This window comes from Melospiza georgiana, chromosome 6 (assembly GCF_028018845.1).
Source record: "Melospiza georgiana isolate bMelGeo1 chromosome 6, bMelGeo1.pri, whole genome shotgun sequence".
Classification (NCBI taxonomy): Eukaryota; Metazoa; Chordata; class Aves; order Passeriformes; family Passerellidae; genus Melospiza; species Melospiza georgiana.
Window position 1 is genome coordinate 19075172 of NC_080435.1, and position 19161 is coordinate 19094332.

A 19161-nucleotide genomic window follows, 5' to 3' on the forward strand; every position below is an offset into this window, starting at 1 on the left:
TTCATGCAACAGGTAGAGCAGCACCAAGCTGCACTGCATCTGGCATTTGCAATTCAGAGAACACACACAAGCGACCCAGGACCAGCAACCAATTAAGTCACATCAGAAAAAAAGTACTCGGTGTCTATTTATTAAAGGAAAGGGGGGTAAATCTAGGAAAGGAAAGAAGACAAAATAAATAGAATTGCAGCCATCCTTTACAGCTACTGGTGCACTATATTAAAGTGACACTCACTATACAAAGAAATGTGTTTGATACAGTCCAGTGGGTTGCACATGAATTGCATAACCTTGAAAATCATTGCACAAAGCATCGCAGCAGGAACACAGTTCAGAATTTTTTCTCTGGGAGATGCTTCAAATCTGATCGCTTTTATTTCGTGGGAGGTCAAAGCACCTGGCACAGAGTGAGCAGAAAGGGCTGGGAGCAGGGATCTGCTGCATCAGCGCCCGGTCACGTCCCAGCCCTGACATCAGCTCCCGCAGCAGCTCTGACCTGCACAAGTGATGCCCCATGGGAAAACCCCACTGCCTAGCAAAGCCTTGGAATTAATATTCTGATCAATGGCCAGGCACCTGTTGGCAGGGCTGCAGGGAGCCTGTTCCTCGCAGCCCACACTGGAGACAGCGGATCAGGCAGCCAGCAGGAATTCCATGGCAGTGCTGTGTCTGAATCCACAAGGAGCCTCTCAGCCAGCAGCCCAGCAGGGCACAGCAGCCCTGCCAGCCATGCCCAGGGTTCCCAGCCACCACCTGCCTCCAGCTCGTTCCCCCATTATCCAGGGAAGCAGGTGGTTGGATGGAAGGCTCCACAAGCCTGCAGCAGCATTTCCCCCAGTTATTATGAGACAACCTGCCTCTGCTCTGATCCATGCAGTTTCCAGGGAACTGTGCACACGTTTCCAACAGTCTAAAGCACAGGAAATACAGGAATGGCTTTTGCCACACGGGGAAGAAACCACGGCAAAGATGACCAGGAAACATTCATAATTTTTAATTCACACCAGTAATAAAATTGCATTACATTTTTCATAAAATAAATGTTCCAGTTTATATACAGAAAACAGACTGTACAGAGCCCTCCCCCAGACCCCAAAAACTCACAAACATACAGGCAATGCAGTGCTCAGCTAAGCAGGCACAACTGTACATCTAAAATTGTAACTGCTTTGTGTTGGGGGGGAAAAGTACTACAATGTATATAGTCCTCTCTGGACCAAGAATTAAAAAAATATTGCAGGCAAGCTGACAGACGCCCTCGCTGCTCGTGCGGCCAAGCGCCCATCCCACAGTGCTCCAGCCAGGCAGGGGCTGTTATTGAACCTGGGACTCGAAGCTCCCGTTCAGCTGCCCTTCCTCATAGTCCATCTGACACAAGATCATGTTGTTCTTCAGGAAAAATTTGTCTCCCACGCAGAATCTGGAAGACAAAAAAAGGATTGGAGGGTGTGAGTATGACCAGACGTGAGAACGGGGGGAGTTTGAGGCGGTTTGGGTCCAGAGGCGACTCTGGTGAGCAGAGTTTGATTTCCAGCTCTGCCAGTGCTTCCCCCCTTGCCACCCCAGGGTTTTGCTGTCCCTTTCCCTGGCACATCCGCGCTTGGCTCCAGGAGGAGGCTGGGAGCAGTTCAGGGATTTGTCCCTGCAGACAGGAGATGTGGGCTCTCCAACCAGGAAGCCAAGCAGGTGATATTACACCGAGCCTATTTGAAGTTTTTGCTGGTATCCACATTTCCACAGCTCCCTCGGGTGAAGCAGTATTTACACTAATTTCCAGGCAAGGACTGGCTATTAAGTCCTCCCTCACCCCCTTGTGTACAGTGCTGAACAATAAATAGAAATTTCTCGGTGGCTGGACTCCTAACCTTTATCTTCATTGAGCGAAGGGCACTGCTCTCTATATACCATGTAAATTGTTCTGTTTGCCTTGAAGTTGACAGAGAAGCTTGTGATATTTAACAATTTTATTTGACCATTAAGGTCAAAAAAGTTCCACATATAAGATCGGAGAGGTGTGAATTGACAGCCAATAGCTTTTTCCGCCCTGCCTGCTTGCCCGCCCAGGAATCAGAAGCTAATCTTTACTTCTTAAGATAACAAATAATGTTCTCTACACCCAATTCAGGGGCTGGTTTTTGTCCATAACACTGGCAGGGCAGTGACAGACGAGAGCACAGGCAGCCCCAAGGGCTGAGTCTGAAATCAGCCTCAGGCCCCTAAAGCAGAGAGACCCTGGGTCAGGCACTGTGCCTCAAGGCAGCTCTGCGCTGAGAGGAAGGGGTAGGTGCCAGCCTCTGGCAAGGCAAATATCTACAGGAAGATCACTGGAGGTGATCTCATCCCCAGGAGACTTAGCAGACCTCAGACGCCCATTTCCCCTGCTCCCAGGCAGAGCTTTGGCACTGCCTACCCCTTGTCTAAAGTGCTTTCATCATCTGTAACTCAGGCACCTTCAGGCAGAGCATCTCCATAAAAATGAGTATTTTCTGCTAAAAGAACAGGACTGATAACTTTAGAGCTTCTTTACAGGCCCAGCACAGGCATAAGTTTTCTCCAACTGGACACCTGCAAATAAGCTGATTAATTTGCCAAGTTGGTACAGAGAGAACTGGCCATTGGTTCACACTTTATAGGATTTCACTGAAGACCTTCCATCTTCTTTCCTCTGTGGCACATGCCCTAGTAGTTCTGAAATTCAACCTTCTCTGCATATTAAAAAGATAAAAATTATTCCTAATTTCAACTAAGAACTTTTATGGTAAAAACTGTACTGCACACACTCTCCCTTAACACCACCTGCCCCAGGAGCAGGTTTACTCACAATAAATAACAGACACAGCTGCTTGCTTTTCACTACTTATTCCTACCTTAAGTGCCATATGAATTTCGAAGAAGAGAAATGCAAAAATTATTCTTGCCACACCTGGTTTTGGGTGTAGAAGAACCAAAGGAGGAGCTGGAGAATTTGGGAGTTGGAAGGTGTGGGGATGTGTACAAGCACATGGGAACTGAAATGGTCTACAGGGGTACCCTATTGTGAAGTTTTGGGAGAAGGGTTTGGTTCACTGGAAAGACAACTGTTTCTACCTGCCAGTCCTGCAAACCTACCAGTAATCTGGGATCTCTTCAGCTGATGCATCACAACTGGAAACCTCAGGCCCAGTTTCACACTGTCAGCCCCCAGTGTGAAGGGATATTGGAGCAGGGATGTTGCAGAGCCTGTCTGGGCAATCAAATTCCAGACAGCAGTGAGAAATAGGTGCTGAGCCTACTCTGCCATTCCTTAAGAGTGATTTTCTTCCCAGTAAACCCACACTTCAGATAATGGAAAGAGAAGGAGCTGGATTTCCTGCAACCCTCTAACACTGACCTAGCAGCCAGTCACAGCAGTGACCAGCTGTTATCCAGCACTGTGATGACCATGACAACTTTAGAACAGTTTAAAGCATGGCAGGATGTGTGGTAACGCAGGACTTGATGCAAAACTGATGTTTTAGGGAATGAAAGTGATGAAAACATTGCACACTTGGTAAAAATATTAGAGATTTTGCTGTGATGGATTTAGCACCCTATACAGAGCCCACCTATAGAAGGGCAAGCAAGCTGGAAGAGAACTGAGGAAAGGTCTTCATCATCAAATCTCTTCAGAGCTGAAGAACAAGACAGGGTTTCTGGTGAGGTTTCCAATTCAAAACCACAACTGGCATCCACCTCTGCAATTCTGGCTTTAGGGTTACTTAATCTCATGTTCTCTGTTCAGCATCCATGCTGTCTGTTACAGGATCACTTCCATTCTGCCCTTTCAAGTCCAGATCTCCACAAAATAAGTCATAAAAATTGGCAGCCCTCTGACCTCAGCCAAAAGCAAGAACCTACACATAATGCCCATCTTCCAGAACAGCTCAGCCCCTCATAAACTGAGGAAATCCTCTGTGCATCACAATTCTGCCAGAGCTGGGGGATTACCTGCCCTCTCCTGCCAGGCAGTGACAGCCCTGGAGGTTGTCTGAAGGACAGAGTGGGACCATGCTGGCAATTGAAAAGGGAAGGGAGGTTCTTTGGAGCCTTTGAAATAAAGGGTGAAATTTAAAAGAAGTTACTGAAAATGAAAACTAGGCAGCACTAGGATTTTCTGGGAGAGAAGAAGGGTGAGGGAGGGGTTTGATGAGAGACACTCAGCCTGCAGACTCCAAGGCCAAGCAGCACTCCTGACTGTGCAGCCCAGAGCCTCTGAAAGGACATTTCCAGCCCCAGGTTCGGTGTGGAGCTTGGGAGCAACTTCTCCTGCTCGGGAATCATCAGGAGGCTGAAAAGAGCTGATCCTGAGGGCTGAGCCTGGCAGCACCCGCCACACTCCCGATCTGGAGACAGATCCCAGAACTGAGCGTCCCGGGGGATGGGGTGGGATCGCTCTGCGCTCGGGAGTCTCACAACAAGCCTGGGCAGCCGGCAGGGCCCGCAGCGAGCGCAGGGCCGGGAGCCGCTAGATGTCACTGCCGCCCCGGCTCTGCGCCGCGCCCGGGCGGGGACAGCGCTGGCGGGATTCTGCACCTGGAGCACACAGCGCCGGCGGTACAGCACCTCATCCACCCCCACCCTGCTCTGGCACCACCCTCCTGACACCAAATCCACCCCCGGCTGAGCCGCTGGCGGGGCTGCGGGAGCAGAGCCAGACAGCATCTCCCCAGCTCGGGACAAGCTGGCAGGGGCGGGCATCCACACACGCACGGCTGCTCCATGAGAGATCCCACTGAGACTCTTCTCTAGGCTGTTTAAGTCAGGATTTTAGCTTGACTTTTACAGAGTTGGGTTCTCCATCTTCCCACAAGTTTTGTCATCTCTCTCACGCTTTCCCATGGGATGAGGCATTGCATCCTAGTTTCATCTTTGGGAAACACAACCACAGATCCAGAACAGGAACACCAGCACAGCCCCTGATCCTGGCATCCACCTCTGCAATTCTGACTTTAGGGTTACTTAATCTCATGTTCTCTGTTCAGCATCCATGCTGTCTGTTACAGGATCATTTCCATTCTGCCCTTTCAAGCCCAAATGTCCACAGACTAAGTTTAAAAAACTGGCAGCCCTCTGACCTCAGCCAAAAGCAAGAATCTACACCTAGCCCATCTTCCAGCCACTACAGCCTGACTAAGCAAGCAGTAAGAACTGCAAGCAATTCCAGGTCTATCTTGGACAAGGATGGACACCTGGATGCATCAGAAGGTGACAAAGTATCACATCTGGTTCTGTGGGCTTCCATTCTTCCCATCATGATCAACAAACATGGTGCTTGCTGGGAAGAGTTTTCACAGCCCTCCCAAACTCAACTGGCTACAGGTAGTTCAAGTGAAAACACTGTGCATGGTCCTTTATTATACTCCCTGATGTCCATCTTCCACCCCGCAGAAATAAATAAGCCCCACTCAAAATTATACCACCAAGATCCCCTATTAATTATACAACTAAATTGATTTGCTCCTATTGTTGGAAAGGGCTTAGCCAGAGTATTTTTCTCCTTCCTGTCCCTTCTCTTTATACATCTTCTTTCCCACCCCCAGTTTTGAGCATGTCAAAAACATGATTTAAGTGAGATAATGTCAGTTTGCTAGAGGAGGTCCATTCTCCATCATCTGCCTTCTGCAAAGAGGGCAGCTCCTGAAAGGACGCTGGAGCAGTTTGTTTTATTCAGCAGCAGCTGGACAGTCTGTGTCTGTGTCCTCCCCCTTGCCCCTCCAATTCCCACCAGCTCCAAGGGGATTTGCAGTCAAAGGGCTACAGGTACTCACACGGATCCCCAGGTCAGCCTGGCAGCCCAGCCCCAGCCCTGCCCCCAGGATGTGAGCCCAAGCTGGGCAGCGTGCGTCAAACATTTCCCTGTTTCACTGGCAAAGGTATAAATTAGTTTGTGTGTACAACAACTGTGTCCTCACCGCTGGTTGCAGAGCTGACAGGCAAAGCAGTCCAAATGGTAAACATTATCTCTGGCCCTCATCACCATCTCAAAGGCAGGGATCAGTTTACTGCAGGCAGCACAATTCCCGGTGGTACCAAAGAGCCTGCCAAAGAAGCACAATCATTAGAAGCCATTTTAATTAAATGGTGGAAGGACTAATTAAGTGTAATTAGCAGTATCAAATACTGTATTGCACCAATAAATAGAAGTTGCAGTCTCCATATCACTGACCAACCAGCATGCAGGAACTTGGGATAAAAATGCCTGGTGAGCAGGCTCCGATCATCGAGATGAAACTTCATTTGCTTTGTGAGCCTAGGGCTAATTTGCTGTCTAATTGAGAAAAGCATTAAACACTTAGAGCACTATTTTGGGGCTCACAAAATTTCAGTCAAAAACTATCTGCCTCTCTGCAGCAGTGGGGTAGGCGCTGGGAGCTGCCCGTCCTGCTCCCCAAGGGCCTGCTATGCTTGGCTGCAGCCTGGCCGAGGGACAGGCTGGCAGCAGGACACACAAGTCCTGCAAACTTTGCCAATCCTGGCAGGCAGCGCTGTAACAGAGCTCAGGAAGAACCTCACTTACCTGCTGCTTACAAAGAAAAAGCACAGTTTCTCTTGCAGTGAGTGCACAGCATTTCACCAGGTATCTCAGAGAAAGAGCAAGCCCTCCACCCCGGCTGTGCCTCCCCGGCCCTCCTGGGAGCCAGCTAAGCCCTTCCAGGGCGGCCTGAGCAGCGCGCTCAGCCGTTCCACTTCAGCTCCCCGCCCTCCAGGACAGCCCTTCAGCACTGGAAGCTTTGGCATTTCCATCTTGGCTTTCACTATCTGTCTCCCCAGATGTCTGCTGCTGTTGCAGCTCCTGCCGGGGGACTCGAGCACGACTGCGGCATCCTTCCCGCGGCCCCTTGCCCGAGGTGTCCCTGCAGACCCTGTGTGTGCCAGGGGCTGACAGAACCGAGGTTCACCCCACCACAGGCCACATGTGGTTAGTCCCTTAGCCTAGGGGATGTCAGAAATGGCGTTTTGGGGGTGATGAGCCTCAAGAGGTGCAATCCCTGCTGGCCATTAGCTCTGTGCACGCAACGCGCCGCTGCCCGCCGAGAGAGCTGGGCTCGCCGTTTGTTTCAAGCCATCGGTTCTGGCTGATTCCACAACACGCAGATGAGAAGCATCAGGAAAATCTATAACCAATTTCTAAACCTGCAATTTGCCAGGCAAATCAATACTAATTATTACTGGCGAGTAATTGTGAATTAAAACACCCAGCAGTGTTACAGAAACCTCCACACAACTCTCTCACCCTCCTACAGTGCTCCCGAAGTCAGCTCGCTCTCCAGCTGTAAGAAAGCCCACCTTTATTTTTCTTTAGAAGTGGTATCAGGGGTCTTTCATTAGCCTGGCTGGAAAATCCCAGGCCTTTCTATGAAGAAACAGCACTACATTTTTTTCCCTCAGAGCTAAATCACACAAACCAAAACAGAAACACTCATGCAGGACAAAAAATCCTCAAAGGGAGTACCAAAATTTCTTCCCCCATGATTCCATCCTCTGAAGGCTGAAAGGCAGAGTGAAATCCCAGCTGTATAATTTGCACCAGCAAAAGGCAGTCCCTTTCTCCCTGCAGGCTGACCCCTCTTGCTCCTGCCCCACAGGCAGGCAGGCAGGGCAGCTGGGCACGGGCCTCGGCTGCCCAACGCCAGCAGACAGGACTGCAAAAATGCAGCTCTGAAAAGCATCCAGGCCTCCACCCTGGAACACCCTGGCTCTCATTCAGCACCCACTCACAAATCAAGCCATTACTGCAGACATCCCTCCCCTCCTCAGCCTAGCTGCCCCGTTCCACTTGGGCACAGCAAAGCCTGACAGCTTTTGCCAGGATTTTCCCATTTCCCATAAAACCAGGCATCCGTTTTTAGAGTACCCAAGTCACAGCAAACTCAAAAAAATGAGTCAAATGCATTAGGCAGGGAAACTGGGAGGTTAATCCTAGATTTGCTCTGTGCCCAGCACTGCTACATGCACAAGTATAAAATATCCATTATTCATTAGCATCACAGTTGTGTGGAGCTCAATCTAGATTAAACAAAATAAAGGGGCCCCAGACAGCACCATTTGCATTGTTAAGCAGGTGCTTTTCTTCAGCCTTCAAATAGGAGACTTTTCTAAATGGAAATGATGGGGAAATTTGGACAGATGTTCACTTAACTATTTAAACAGTTAGCTTAAGAAACATGAAAAATGTATTTGGCATCGTATTCACCTGTCTCCTTTCAGGGGTTTTGGGGGTAAACCAATTGTTAAACAGCTTTGACTGTTTGCATAAGATCTGAAGCTTATGTTCTGTCCAGCTGAAATCATGTTGCCTTCTAATGTCTACATAACGTGGCTTCCAGAGAGTCAGAGTGCTAATCTTTGTCTCTTCTATCAAGTTTCACAGTCCTCCATACCCTCCCTTTCCCAACAGATGAACATTTCACACTTATTCTAGCACCTCCTAATTTTAATCTGCTTTTCAGGGAGTGATTTAGAGCCCCATGTATTCACCATGCTTCTAAAAATACGCCGTAACTTGTAGCTCAGTGAACATGACATTTTTTTAATCTGTTTAAAGGAAATGCAAAATGAACAGAATCTTTTGCCCTTTTTTTTTGTTTGCTTGTAGAAAACCTGCCACCTCTGAAATCTCTGATATCTATCTCTGATAGATCCAGAAGCTACTTGAGCTGAAACTTCCTGAAGTGGGGAGTTTAACATTATTGGAAGGAGGGAGAGAAGATAAGGAGCAGGAGGAAAAACCTTCTGCCCCAAGCCCCATCTGTGGTTAAATTTAAAATAACCCCACATGAACAAACTGATCTGCATTCTGTCCCCCAGACACCTTCATAACAGATGCAACACTCTCTCACACATTCACACACACGAAGTTGAAGCAGATTAGAAAAATCTATCAGAAGATGTTTAGCCTCTACTTACCAGCTTGGAGCCATTGGCATAAAACAAGCTGGAAATACAGAAAGTTTTCAGTTTGGGGTTGTTTTGGTTCTTCTAAAAAAACCGTATTTATTCATTTCCCTTTGAAGTTAAAAGGCAACAATTTTTAAGTACAGATTTATTCCCCTTTATGTAACAGGAAGATCCAGCCAGCTTGTAAATAAGCATAGACTATGCAGATTTAAAATTTAGCACAATTAAACTTTTACCCTGTGGTAGTAATTATGTTTAATGGCTCTTAGCCTGAACTTAACCACATCTATTGTTGTCAGCCAGTCTAAAAGCAGGAGTTTGTCCAAGGACAATTTTCTGTAGTTTATAGGCACACTAAAAACCCTGCTATGCCCTGTTCTCATTGGCCATTGATGTCAGTGTGTATAGTAAAAATTAAAGCTAATTGGCATACAGGAGCAGCCCTGAATGCAAATGAATTTATGGGAAAAGAAGGGAGCGCTCCTGGAAGCAGTAGGCAACTGCCAAAGGATGGTTTTTATGTAGTCTTGTCTGGGCTAAAGATCAGTCTTGTGTTTGGTGATCCAGACCTCAGCAACTCTGTGAGTACATCTCAAATTAATTCAAACTATAGTAATGTCAGAGCACCCTGCAGGGTTTTCTTTTTTGTGGGGAAAAAGAATGTTAAAGGGCTCTTACAGTAGGGAAAACAGTAAGAAACTTTTAATGCAAAAATGTTGAGTTTAGCACCTTTTAACAGATTTTTTTGTTCAACCAAGATGTTCAGGGGGCCTAAACTGAGAACCTGTTTGCCTATTTCTGTCTCCACTAGGAACAACAATCTGGTTTAGTCACTGCCTACAAGAAGAGAGTCCCCATTTCTTCTCGCCCCCTCTAGCCTGGTGTCTGACTAGATAGCAGCTTGCAATCAAAAAGGAAGGAGAAAATCTCCCCTCTGCAGAAAGAGCAAAAATTTTGGAGCTGTTGACTTCATATGAGACAAAAAAAGAGGAAGCAGGACAAGCACATAAAAATAACGAATGGTACAGAAAGGAAAGGTTGGCAGTGTCAACCTTTTTGTGTATTTTTTTAAACACAAGAACAAAACAAGTTCAAAATTCAAACAGCTGAGTGGAGACTAATAATTCCCCCCCCCCCAAAAAAAAGTTTTTGTCAACACTGAAAGACAAGAATTATGAATGGAAGGAAGACTAAACACTAACCTACAGATAAATATCTACATTTGTAGATATTATGTATGACTGTATATTTTTCTGCTTTTTCATATATCCAGATTATCTGGATATACAAGTTTCAGAAGAGCTATGGAACTCCATGCTCATATCCTCCCCAGCCAGAAGGTAAAATAGGTTTTCCCCTACACCTATCCTATTTGCTTGCTACTGTTTATTTCTTAGTTTCATCAGGGCCTGCTGTAGAACCAAACTTGCTTAATGTAACTGAAATCCATCCTCATGAAAAGAAACAGTTTTGCCCCTACCTTTTGAGACAAACCAACAACTGGTTTTTCAGTGAGGGTGGCTCTTAAATACTGCTATCAGTATCTTTCCCATCTGTGGATATTAGAAATATACTGAGCTACAAGTGTGATTTGACTGGAGTGTTGAATATACCAATAAATGCAGGGAAAGCCTGAACATCACTTAAAAAGATGAAAAGGATAATCTTAAAAGCAACTTCAGATAACTTTGCTGTAATCAGCCTTTGTGTAATATTAGAGAAAGCCTCAGTGATAGGAGATCCTTCAGCATGGTAAATACATTATTAGCTGGTGCACCCTCCTATCCAGGACACTGTTGGCAGTGCTGCAGTGGGAAGTCATGTCAGCTGAAGGAAATGCATTTTGATACTAATGAAGTTGGTCAAGCTGTCCTCTCATGAAGCCTTCAAGTTCAATCCCAAAGAATTTACATCTTGCATGCCAAAGGGTTTGGCATTCAAGGACAGCATAGAGGGGGAGTTGAACCAGTACAAAACAGCCCCTGGCCAAGTGACCGCGCTGGTTCAGAGACTGCTGGGCCTGAACTTCAAGGTTGCTCTAGGGAGTCTGTTTTCTCTTGAAGGACACATCTGAATGTTCACTTATTTTCACTCCTTTGGCCTCTCTCTCTCCATATTTTCAGAGGGTATTTACAGAGATGCTGGGACTATGAGCATGACCAAGTCCTCCTGCCCTGCTCCAGCCTTTCCCAGGGTGTGACTGGAACTGCTGACCTTAAACCCATCCTTGCTCTGGCACTGCTCAACACAAGTGCAACAACGTCCTCTTAGGAGAGTTTAAACACAGCAGCCAGAAAACTGCAAAGCTGAAAGTGCCAGAGGCATGCTAGTGTACCACAGCCAGGCACAATTGCTCCCCATTAGCTCTCCTCCTCAGTGAGAAGTTGTGGAGGTGAATTAAAAAAAAGGGCAAAAAGCAAACAAACAAACCAAGTATGGGCACAGGCTGTGAGAAAGTCCTGGACCAGCTACTGCAGGGGGAAAAAAACCCCTGTATTTTAACATCACAAAGCACAGCAATGTTGCCAAGACACATTGTATTTTGAGCCTAAATTAATCCTCCTTAATCTGTACAGACACCAAGTGTAGAAGTGAGGGTGTCCTATGCAGCACGCAAGATGCTCCCTATTGCGAGGCAAAAGCAGCACTTCAGCTCAGTGACATTTTTAGGCTCTGAGCAGACACCATTTGTTCAGCCACACTGCATTTATACCTCTCCTTCCCACACTAAACATGTCCCTTGAAAATCCAGCAGGACATGCTCTCGGTGCATAAACGCACACTGCTTCTCCAGAGGGAAAAAATATCCCAAATTCTCTCCTTCCTGCTTCAAAGGTGCTGCAGCTTCTGCAGGTTAAAGCCACATTCTGAGCATTAGTGATGTCCGGGGGAGATTAACTTAAAATCTGCCTGTTGGGGCACACACATCTCAGCTCCCAAAGGCTTGCCCTCACACAGCCAGCCATGGTTTAGTGGTCGTTGTCCCTGACTTAGGGAAGGCCACCACAAGGAGGGAATTTGTCCACATCCTCCTGTGCCAACAAAGCAGGGCACCCATGTTTGTGCTCTTATCACACAAGAAAATTCAACCCTGCACACTTGCCAGATACAGAACACTTCACCTAAAGGGCTCCTAAAGTGATTCACTGACAGAATTAATGTCCTGGGACATTTGGAGTAGAGCAAAACCCCCAGGACTTGGCATCTGAGTCACTGGAAGTAGGAGCTGCTGAGGGTGGAGTTCAGGCCTCTGTGATACAGACAGTGCTGAGGGGTGACAGGGGATGGCAGTCCTGCCAGGAGCTCCCTGTCCCTCAGGTGGGATGCAGAGGGCTGCTCTGCTCCCTGGAGGCACCCACACCACGTGCAGAGTGATGCCATGCTGAGTTTGCAGCCCTGATCCAAACCTGTGGGAAGGTGGGTGAAAAGAGCTGCCATGAAAGCCCCTGAGAACAGCATCAGGATTTCCCGGCAAACCCTTCTCTTTTACTGATTCACCACCATTTTTAAATGCAGGTTTTGAGCTTTCTTTGGAGTCTAATTAAGGCCCCAATCAGTTTACATGATGAAAAACTTTCCCGACAGCAGCATATCAAACACACAGAAGCAACAGTTCTGCTCCTCTCAAAGCGAGCCCGACTCGCCTTTGCTCGTGTGAGGGCACCATGCTGAGTAAAAAGGAAAAATCACGTTCTTCATCAGCACTTCACAGTGAAATTTAAGTTGTCAGCTCCTCACGGGAAATCCTGATGCAACACCCAGGCCGTCCCTGTGAAGCGGAGCTTGGTGAATGTTTAATTACGCCTCGGAACAAACACACAGCGCTGCGTGGGGGCTGCGAGGAGCCATCTGAGCCTGCATGCTAAGCTGCTCTGTCCCACAAGCAGCTCCTTCAATAGCATTTGCTTATCAAAAATAATTAGAGGTAGGAATGCTGGAACTGCGATTATGAAACAAATGGTAAATCTATTTGCTGAGATGAAATGTATTGAAAGATACATCGAGACACAGCTGGAGACTGAGGTGATACCACAAGGATAACAACTCGAGATCCAATTTCATCTTTCATGATTAAAAAATGAGCAAGAAAGTGTTTTATGAAAAGTGAAGGTTAACAAATGTTCCTTCACAAGCAATGACGACAGTTTATCTTTTGAAACAAATGATCGGGCTGTGGTCTGCTCGCAGCTCCTGGAACACGCTGGAAGGATTTCTGCTGGAAACCCACTGGGGATCAGCACACAGGGCTGGCAGCCCACCCTGCTCCCAGGGCCTGGGACAAAGCCAGCTCCACGGGGACGCTGCCACAGCAGGGAAGGAGCTGGCACTGGCACTGTCCCGACCCTCTGCCACAAGCCCATCCCTAGCCCCGATCCCTGCCGTGGCTGTGGCTCATCAACATCTGCCCTCAGGAGGGTTCCAGAGCTGCAAGCTGACAACAAAACATTCCAGGAGCCCTCTGACTGAATTCCTCTCACTGTTCTCCAGGTAAAGTGCTCCCTTTAGGGTGCAACCACAGTGTGAAGCAGAACCCGTCAAAAAAGTTATTTTAAGGGATGAATTCTGCTAAAATTTGACTAGGAGACCAAACACTGTGAGCTGTTTAACAAGGAGGAAAAAATGTGGGTAGAGACTCTAAAAACTACTAATGTGAAGGAATTATATAATGATGGGAATGGTTAATTCTTCAAGAAGAAAAATTCAAATTACCAGGAAGGAACAGACAGTAGAGAAGATCGTGATGGCAACTTTAGCTCCTTCTATTGATAGAACTAATAGTTAAAATGGAGAAAGAAAGAAATATTATGTGTGGAAGCCAATACAAGATGTTTTAAAGTAAAAAAAATTGCTTTATACTTCTATAAATGTAGAACGGTGTAGCATTGCCCTTATTCCTATCCTCAGAGCCTGAAAAGGTTCCTTAGCATCAGGGGAACAGACCCTAGGAGTTCAGCAGAACCCCTCAAAAAACCCCAGTATAAACTAAATTTACTTATTTGTAAGAATACAAGCCATGATAGCTGTAAAGCTGCCTAAAGAGCTGAAGGCTAATTAACAATGCTGTTACAGAATTAATGTTATTCCTTCCTAGCTGAGTCTTCAACAAATTTCCCAGGATATGACAACTCTACTGTTCTTCCCAACAAAAAACAGTCAAAGCTCCAATACCCTAAATTCATATAAAGGTAAAATTCTTAATGTACAGGTCACATAAGTCTTCACAGTTTAACCATGAGGCACAAATAGCAACAAACTTCCCCCCAGTCAGGCCAGGAACTATTCCAACCTTAAAAAGGGAGACAGAGGCGTTACAAGGTACCTTCCAGGCACAGAAGTTTGTTCCAGAGACCACATTTAACTGGTGCTGGGACAGAAGCTGCATGGCCATGCTCAAACACAAGTCTCAATTTTGCCTTCCATGGTTCATGTCACGGATTGCCCTCTCTTCACAAAGCAGTGAAGACAAGTGGGACATGGGCCACTTCTTGGAGTCAGCAATGCCTGGCTTCTTTTCCATCTCCAGCACAGACTTCTGGTGTGCCCCAGAAAATTCACATCATCTAGGGGCCAGTGGGAAAATCACAAGCTTTTTCACCTCAAGCAGCATTCTTGGGATAAAGCAAGGAAAGAAAGAAAGTGCTCTACAACTGCAGTGGTAAAAAGGTCCTTCTGAACCTAACAGCATCAATACTGCTGTCCTTTGGCACTTTAACATGTCTGATTTGATGCCACACATTATTTTTGTTATGAAACTAGACTAAACCAAAATCAATATGGTGCTTATTAAATGGACAAAACATGGGGTAGCTTACAGGTCTCGAAAAGCAAATGTAAATTGGAAACACTGTGCAGCTCAGTATTTCTAGCAGGGTTCCACAACATACAGAATAAAGCTGAATATCTATCTTCAGGGTCAAATTAAAAAAAAAAAATCACAAACACAACACTTTTTCAAGACCACAAATGACAAAGTCAAGTGATAAATAATGAAGTGGAGGATGACAGATGGAGAGACCTAGATCACTTGGCAAGCTGGGTGCAAACAAGATAAAGAAAAGATAATGTATAGAAGATAAAGTACAAACAAATACTTCCGAAAATAATGCAGCTGGTCTTCCCGGAAAGAAAACTATTCCTGGAAGTAGCTCTCCTGAGAGATTTTAGGGGTCCCTGTGATAATATCTAGCATGACCCAATTGTGATACTGTGATGAAAGGCTTCCTCAAAAAGGGAAGATAAGAACTAAAACAATCTTCACTGATGCATCAGAATTATGTCCACAACACACAAAGAGTATAGCTCAGCTGAAAGAGAACAACCAAAATGCTAATTTGGAGGTGGAAATCTCTATGTTGAATTTGAACTTTCTGGAGCTCATTTTTTTAGCTTAGCATAGACAGGGTTAAGGATGCTTCCACAGAGTAAGTGACTTGTAACATTAGTAAATACTCAGTTTTGAGGAAGGTACAAAAATTATTTCATTATAGAGAAGACAGTTAACTCTTTTCTTTCACACTCTCTCCATTTTTTTCAAAGGCTGCTTAGCTTGTCTTTTCCACCTCAATGTGTTCACCCTTACCCAAACTCCTCCTTCCTCACTTGCATTTGGGGACACACTCCACCTAACCAGATGTGGAGCTGCAAGTGCTGCCTATGGGGCAGAATTTCAGCTGAGATATTTCATGTGTGCCCTGAAGAGTTTCAGCTCTGAAACCTTCCTGTGGGCAGGATGTTCTTGTGCACTGCTGGGCTGAAGGGCAAGGTGACAGCTCCCACATGGCACATGATAGACTCAGTCCTTCTGTTTGGCTCAGCACTTAATCTTTCATCTTTAGAAGGAGGAACTTGTTTGTTCAAGTTTACTAAGGAAATATTTACTGAAGACTTTCAGAAATATGTTTTACATTGAAACACATGAAGCATCTGAGCACTGACACTAATCTGGGCAGCCCCTGAACACTGCAAGGTTAGAAGGCATTTTACCTCCCTATCTTACAACAACGTGTTGGGCTTGTTTTGCTTCAGATGTTTTACTGGTTGAGCTTGCCTGGGAAATGCTATCAGTGCTTGAGGAAAAATGAAAGAAAACACACACATTAGCTGGAGATCAAGCACATTCTTCCAAAGGAAAAACAAAGCAAAAGTCTGAGTGTTTTGCAGTGTGACCCTCATAATAATGTTTGCATTAGGCCTGCTGTCTTATTAATATTCATTTATGTTTGCATAAAGTATTTTGCACAAAACCCCCATACACATCAGGCAAAAAATCCCATGTGTTGTTATGTATTGCAGACACACACTGACAGAATGGTTCTAACTCCAAGCTAGCGATGGTCTCTGCTGATTTCCTCAGACAAAAACATTTTTTGAAGTTAATCCGCAATTTTTGAGTTTTGCTCTGTTTAGTTAGGAAAGAGACAAGAGCCCCTTGGGAGCAACCTTAGTCAAGACCAGAAGTCTGTCTAAAAGCTATGACTGAAAAAGAAAAGGTAAAGGTTTGGTGAGGTCTCAGTCAATATGCAGGAGTATTGCATCAGAGATATACAAGGAGAATTAAGAGGTTTTCCTAACTTACTCAGCAAGCAGAGTTTGTTCTTGTTGGTCCATAATAATAATAAAAATTTCTGGCCTCCATCTTGTACCTTCACCTAGAAGGAGGATTTCACCTCTCAGACTACTAAATAGGCTAAGTGCAAATAAAAAGCCCTGCCTAGACAGTGGCAGGAACTCCAGTCTCCTCTGGGCAGGGCTGGCCATGCACAAGCACATGTTTTTACATTTTTAGCAGGCCAGAGAGCCGGCAGCACGCCGAGAGGCTTGGGAAGAAAGAGCCCACAGTACGTCCCTCTATTTACCTCAGGTAATCTCTGCGGCAGAGAATGAGATTTGCTTTTGTGTAAAGAGTTGATCCAACCTCTCCAAGACGGCAGTCACAGCAGGCACACTTTAGGCAGTCTTCATGCCAGTACTTATCCAGAGCCTTCAGCAGGTACCGGTCCTTGATCTTGCGGTTGCAGCCGGCGCAGCCCTTCTGCTTCCCCTTGGGCTGCACGGAGAGCATTGGCACGCCTGCAAGGCAAACACAGCACTTCCTTCAGAGCACGGCTGGGGCAAACACTGCTGCTGCCATTACAAGGAGCTCACAGGCAAAGGAAGCTCATGTTCATGGAGCTGACAGTCAAAGGAATACCAACTTCATCTGCTGTCGCAGGCTAACAGGGAGTGCGACACTTGCAGCCCTTTTTTCCTAAGGGCAGGACTGACACAACGCACCAGACTCTTTCTAACCAACATCTTGCAGCAGAATAAACTGGCTGAAATTTCAACATTTACTTTTTCCCCTCATTACCCACACCCTTGTGTTGTTAATTACCTGCCACAGGCAATTAAAAAGAGCAGAAGGGCCATCATGGTATGTGCCCCCCTGGTTCAGCATCTGAGTCGAGTTTGATGGGGAAGGGAGAGGAGTGGGTATAAAAAGATGTGGTATGGCACTGTTTTGCCTCTCCTGTGAATCCTGTGGGTGACAGCGGCCTGACTGAAAGCCAGAGCAGGCCAGGGGCTGCTCCAAAATAAATTTGATTCAAAAGCCCTTGAGAACTGCTGAAAATAACCCCACCAGCACCCCTCTGCCACTAATGAAGCCACATTCCTTAAGCAAAGCAGAGCTTTCCTCCTCCTCTTGTATCACTGGAGAAGGTAGCACAAAGCCAGGAGTTTCCTCCTTCCTGGAAACCCCTGCTGGAGCTGCAAAGCAGCCATGAGATAGCTGGGTATGAGTGGTGACAGCACACTCAGCTCAGGAGGCTTGGGGGGACTTGCTGTGGTCCCCTTCCCCTCAGTGCTGTGCCCAGCTTCTTCCTTTTCTCCAAGCAGCCAGTGCCTGCCATGGTGAGCACTGTGATGCTCATCACCCTTCTCAGTTTAAGAGCCAGGCAGGAATGGACTTTATGGAATCAATAGTCAAGGTGGAAAAATAAACAAGGATTGTACTGTGGGTGAGGGACAGGACAAGAAATGATGAAAGAAGAAATTAACTCACTGAGACACCAGAATTTGTTATGATTTTTATTTTTACTGGTGTCAGTCACTAAAAATGACAATGCTGGGCCTGTAACAAGCACACTGTGGGCTTAACCAATGCAGAGATGATGAGAAGGGACACTGTGGCACAGCAGCAGGTGTCACTGGTTATATACTCTTACACTAAGTTAATCCACCCTTTCTGCAGGAAGCGCTGGATGTCCCAGAAAGCAGCAGCCTGATAATAGAATTATTAACAGTCCCTTAAGCAGAGAGGACCCAGCCAGTGCCACTGCAGTAAGTGACATTTGCTGCTCTCCTTAAAAGCCAGGGTGACCTGAGAGTGGCTAATGGTCAGCACATGTAAAGCCACCACTCCCACAGTAATAATTGCTTTGTCAGAGCCCGAGCAGACGACAATAGCACTTAAGACACCTCCACACAAACAGCGAGGTATTGATCCATCTGTAATCAAAGTGGTCTCAGCAGCACAGCGACAGGCCAAGTAACATTCAAAAACCCTTAAAGAACCCTCCTGCCCTCTGCTGCAGCACACTCAAAACCCAAGTCTCTACAAGCAAACTTTTGACACCAGTGACAAATCTGCAGTTATTAAGTGAAAACCTGTATCTGTATTAGACTGGCCACATATGCAATCTGTAACACTCCCAAGAGAAATTCTACAAAGCCACAGATAAATATACTCACATTTGGAAAGAGGGACAAGACAGGGAAGCATCAGAAGTAGATTATGCTGCGGGTCAGACTGTACAAGTCCCATGTGCGTGGTGAGAGTTTCTTACAAGAATGAGGGAAGTGGCCCTGTGGTTCTAGACACACCTGTGTTTGTTTGGGTTTTTTAAATCTAAAATACTTTTCGATAGCAAAAAGAAGCTTCCATTTTTGAGTAATTTCCATGCTTTTCCTGACTCTACTCCAGGAAAACTGCACATTGTGAGAAGAGTCTCACAATGTTGTGAGGCAGAGAAGGGTGAGCATGTGAATTTGCATTTGCAAGCTGTGTAAGATCAGTACCAGTGATGAAAGAAAATAGCTCGCACCTTTGAAAACCAGGACCTAGATGTGAGAATTATGTTTTTAGATAGGAGCCCCAGACACCAGCAAGTCATTATTCACCCCCTAAACAGGCTCTCTAAATGTGTACCCGTAGAGGCAGAGGAGGATTTCTCACAATAAGGGGGGGCACCATACAATCTTTTT

The 19161-nt window shown here is 46.1% G+C and overlaps 1 protein-coding gene across 4 annotated transcripts in view; it reads right to left on the reverse strand.

The window, feature by feature from the left end:
* Positions 1-970: 970 nt before the first annotated feature.
* Positions 971-19161, reverse strand: part of LMO1 (LIM domain only 1) — a 73487-nt gene continuing 55296 nt past the window's right edge. For all 4 annotated transcript variants that reach the window (XM_058027143.1, XM_058027142.1, XM_058027141.1 and 1 more), the window contains 3 exons: positions 16773-16986; positions 5931-6056; positions 971-1420 (listed from right to left, as the gene is read on the reverse strand). In XM_058027143.1, the coding sequence (XP_057883126.1) occupies positions 1315-1420; positions 5931-6056; positions 16773-16978 (438 nt within the window). In that variant the 5' untranslated portion in view covers positions 16979-16986 and the 3' untranslated portion in view covers positions 971-1314. The remainder of the gene's footprint in view (positions 1421-5930; positions 6057-16772; positions 16987-19161) is intronic.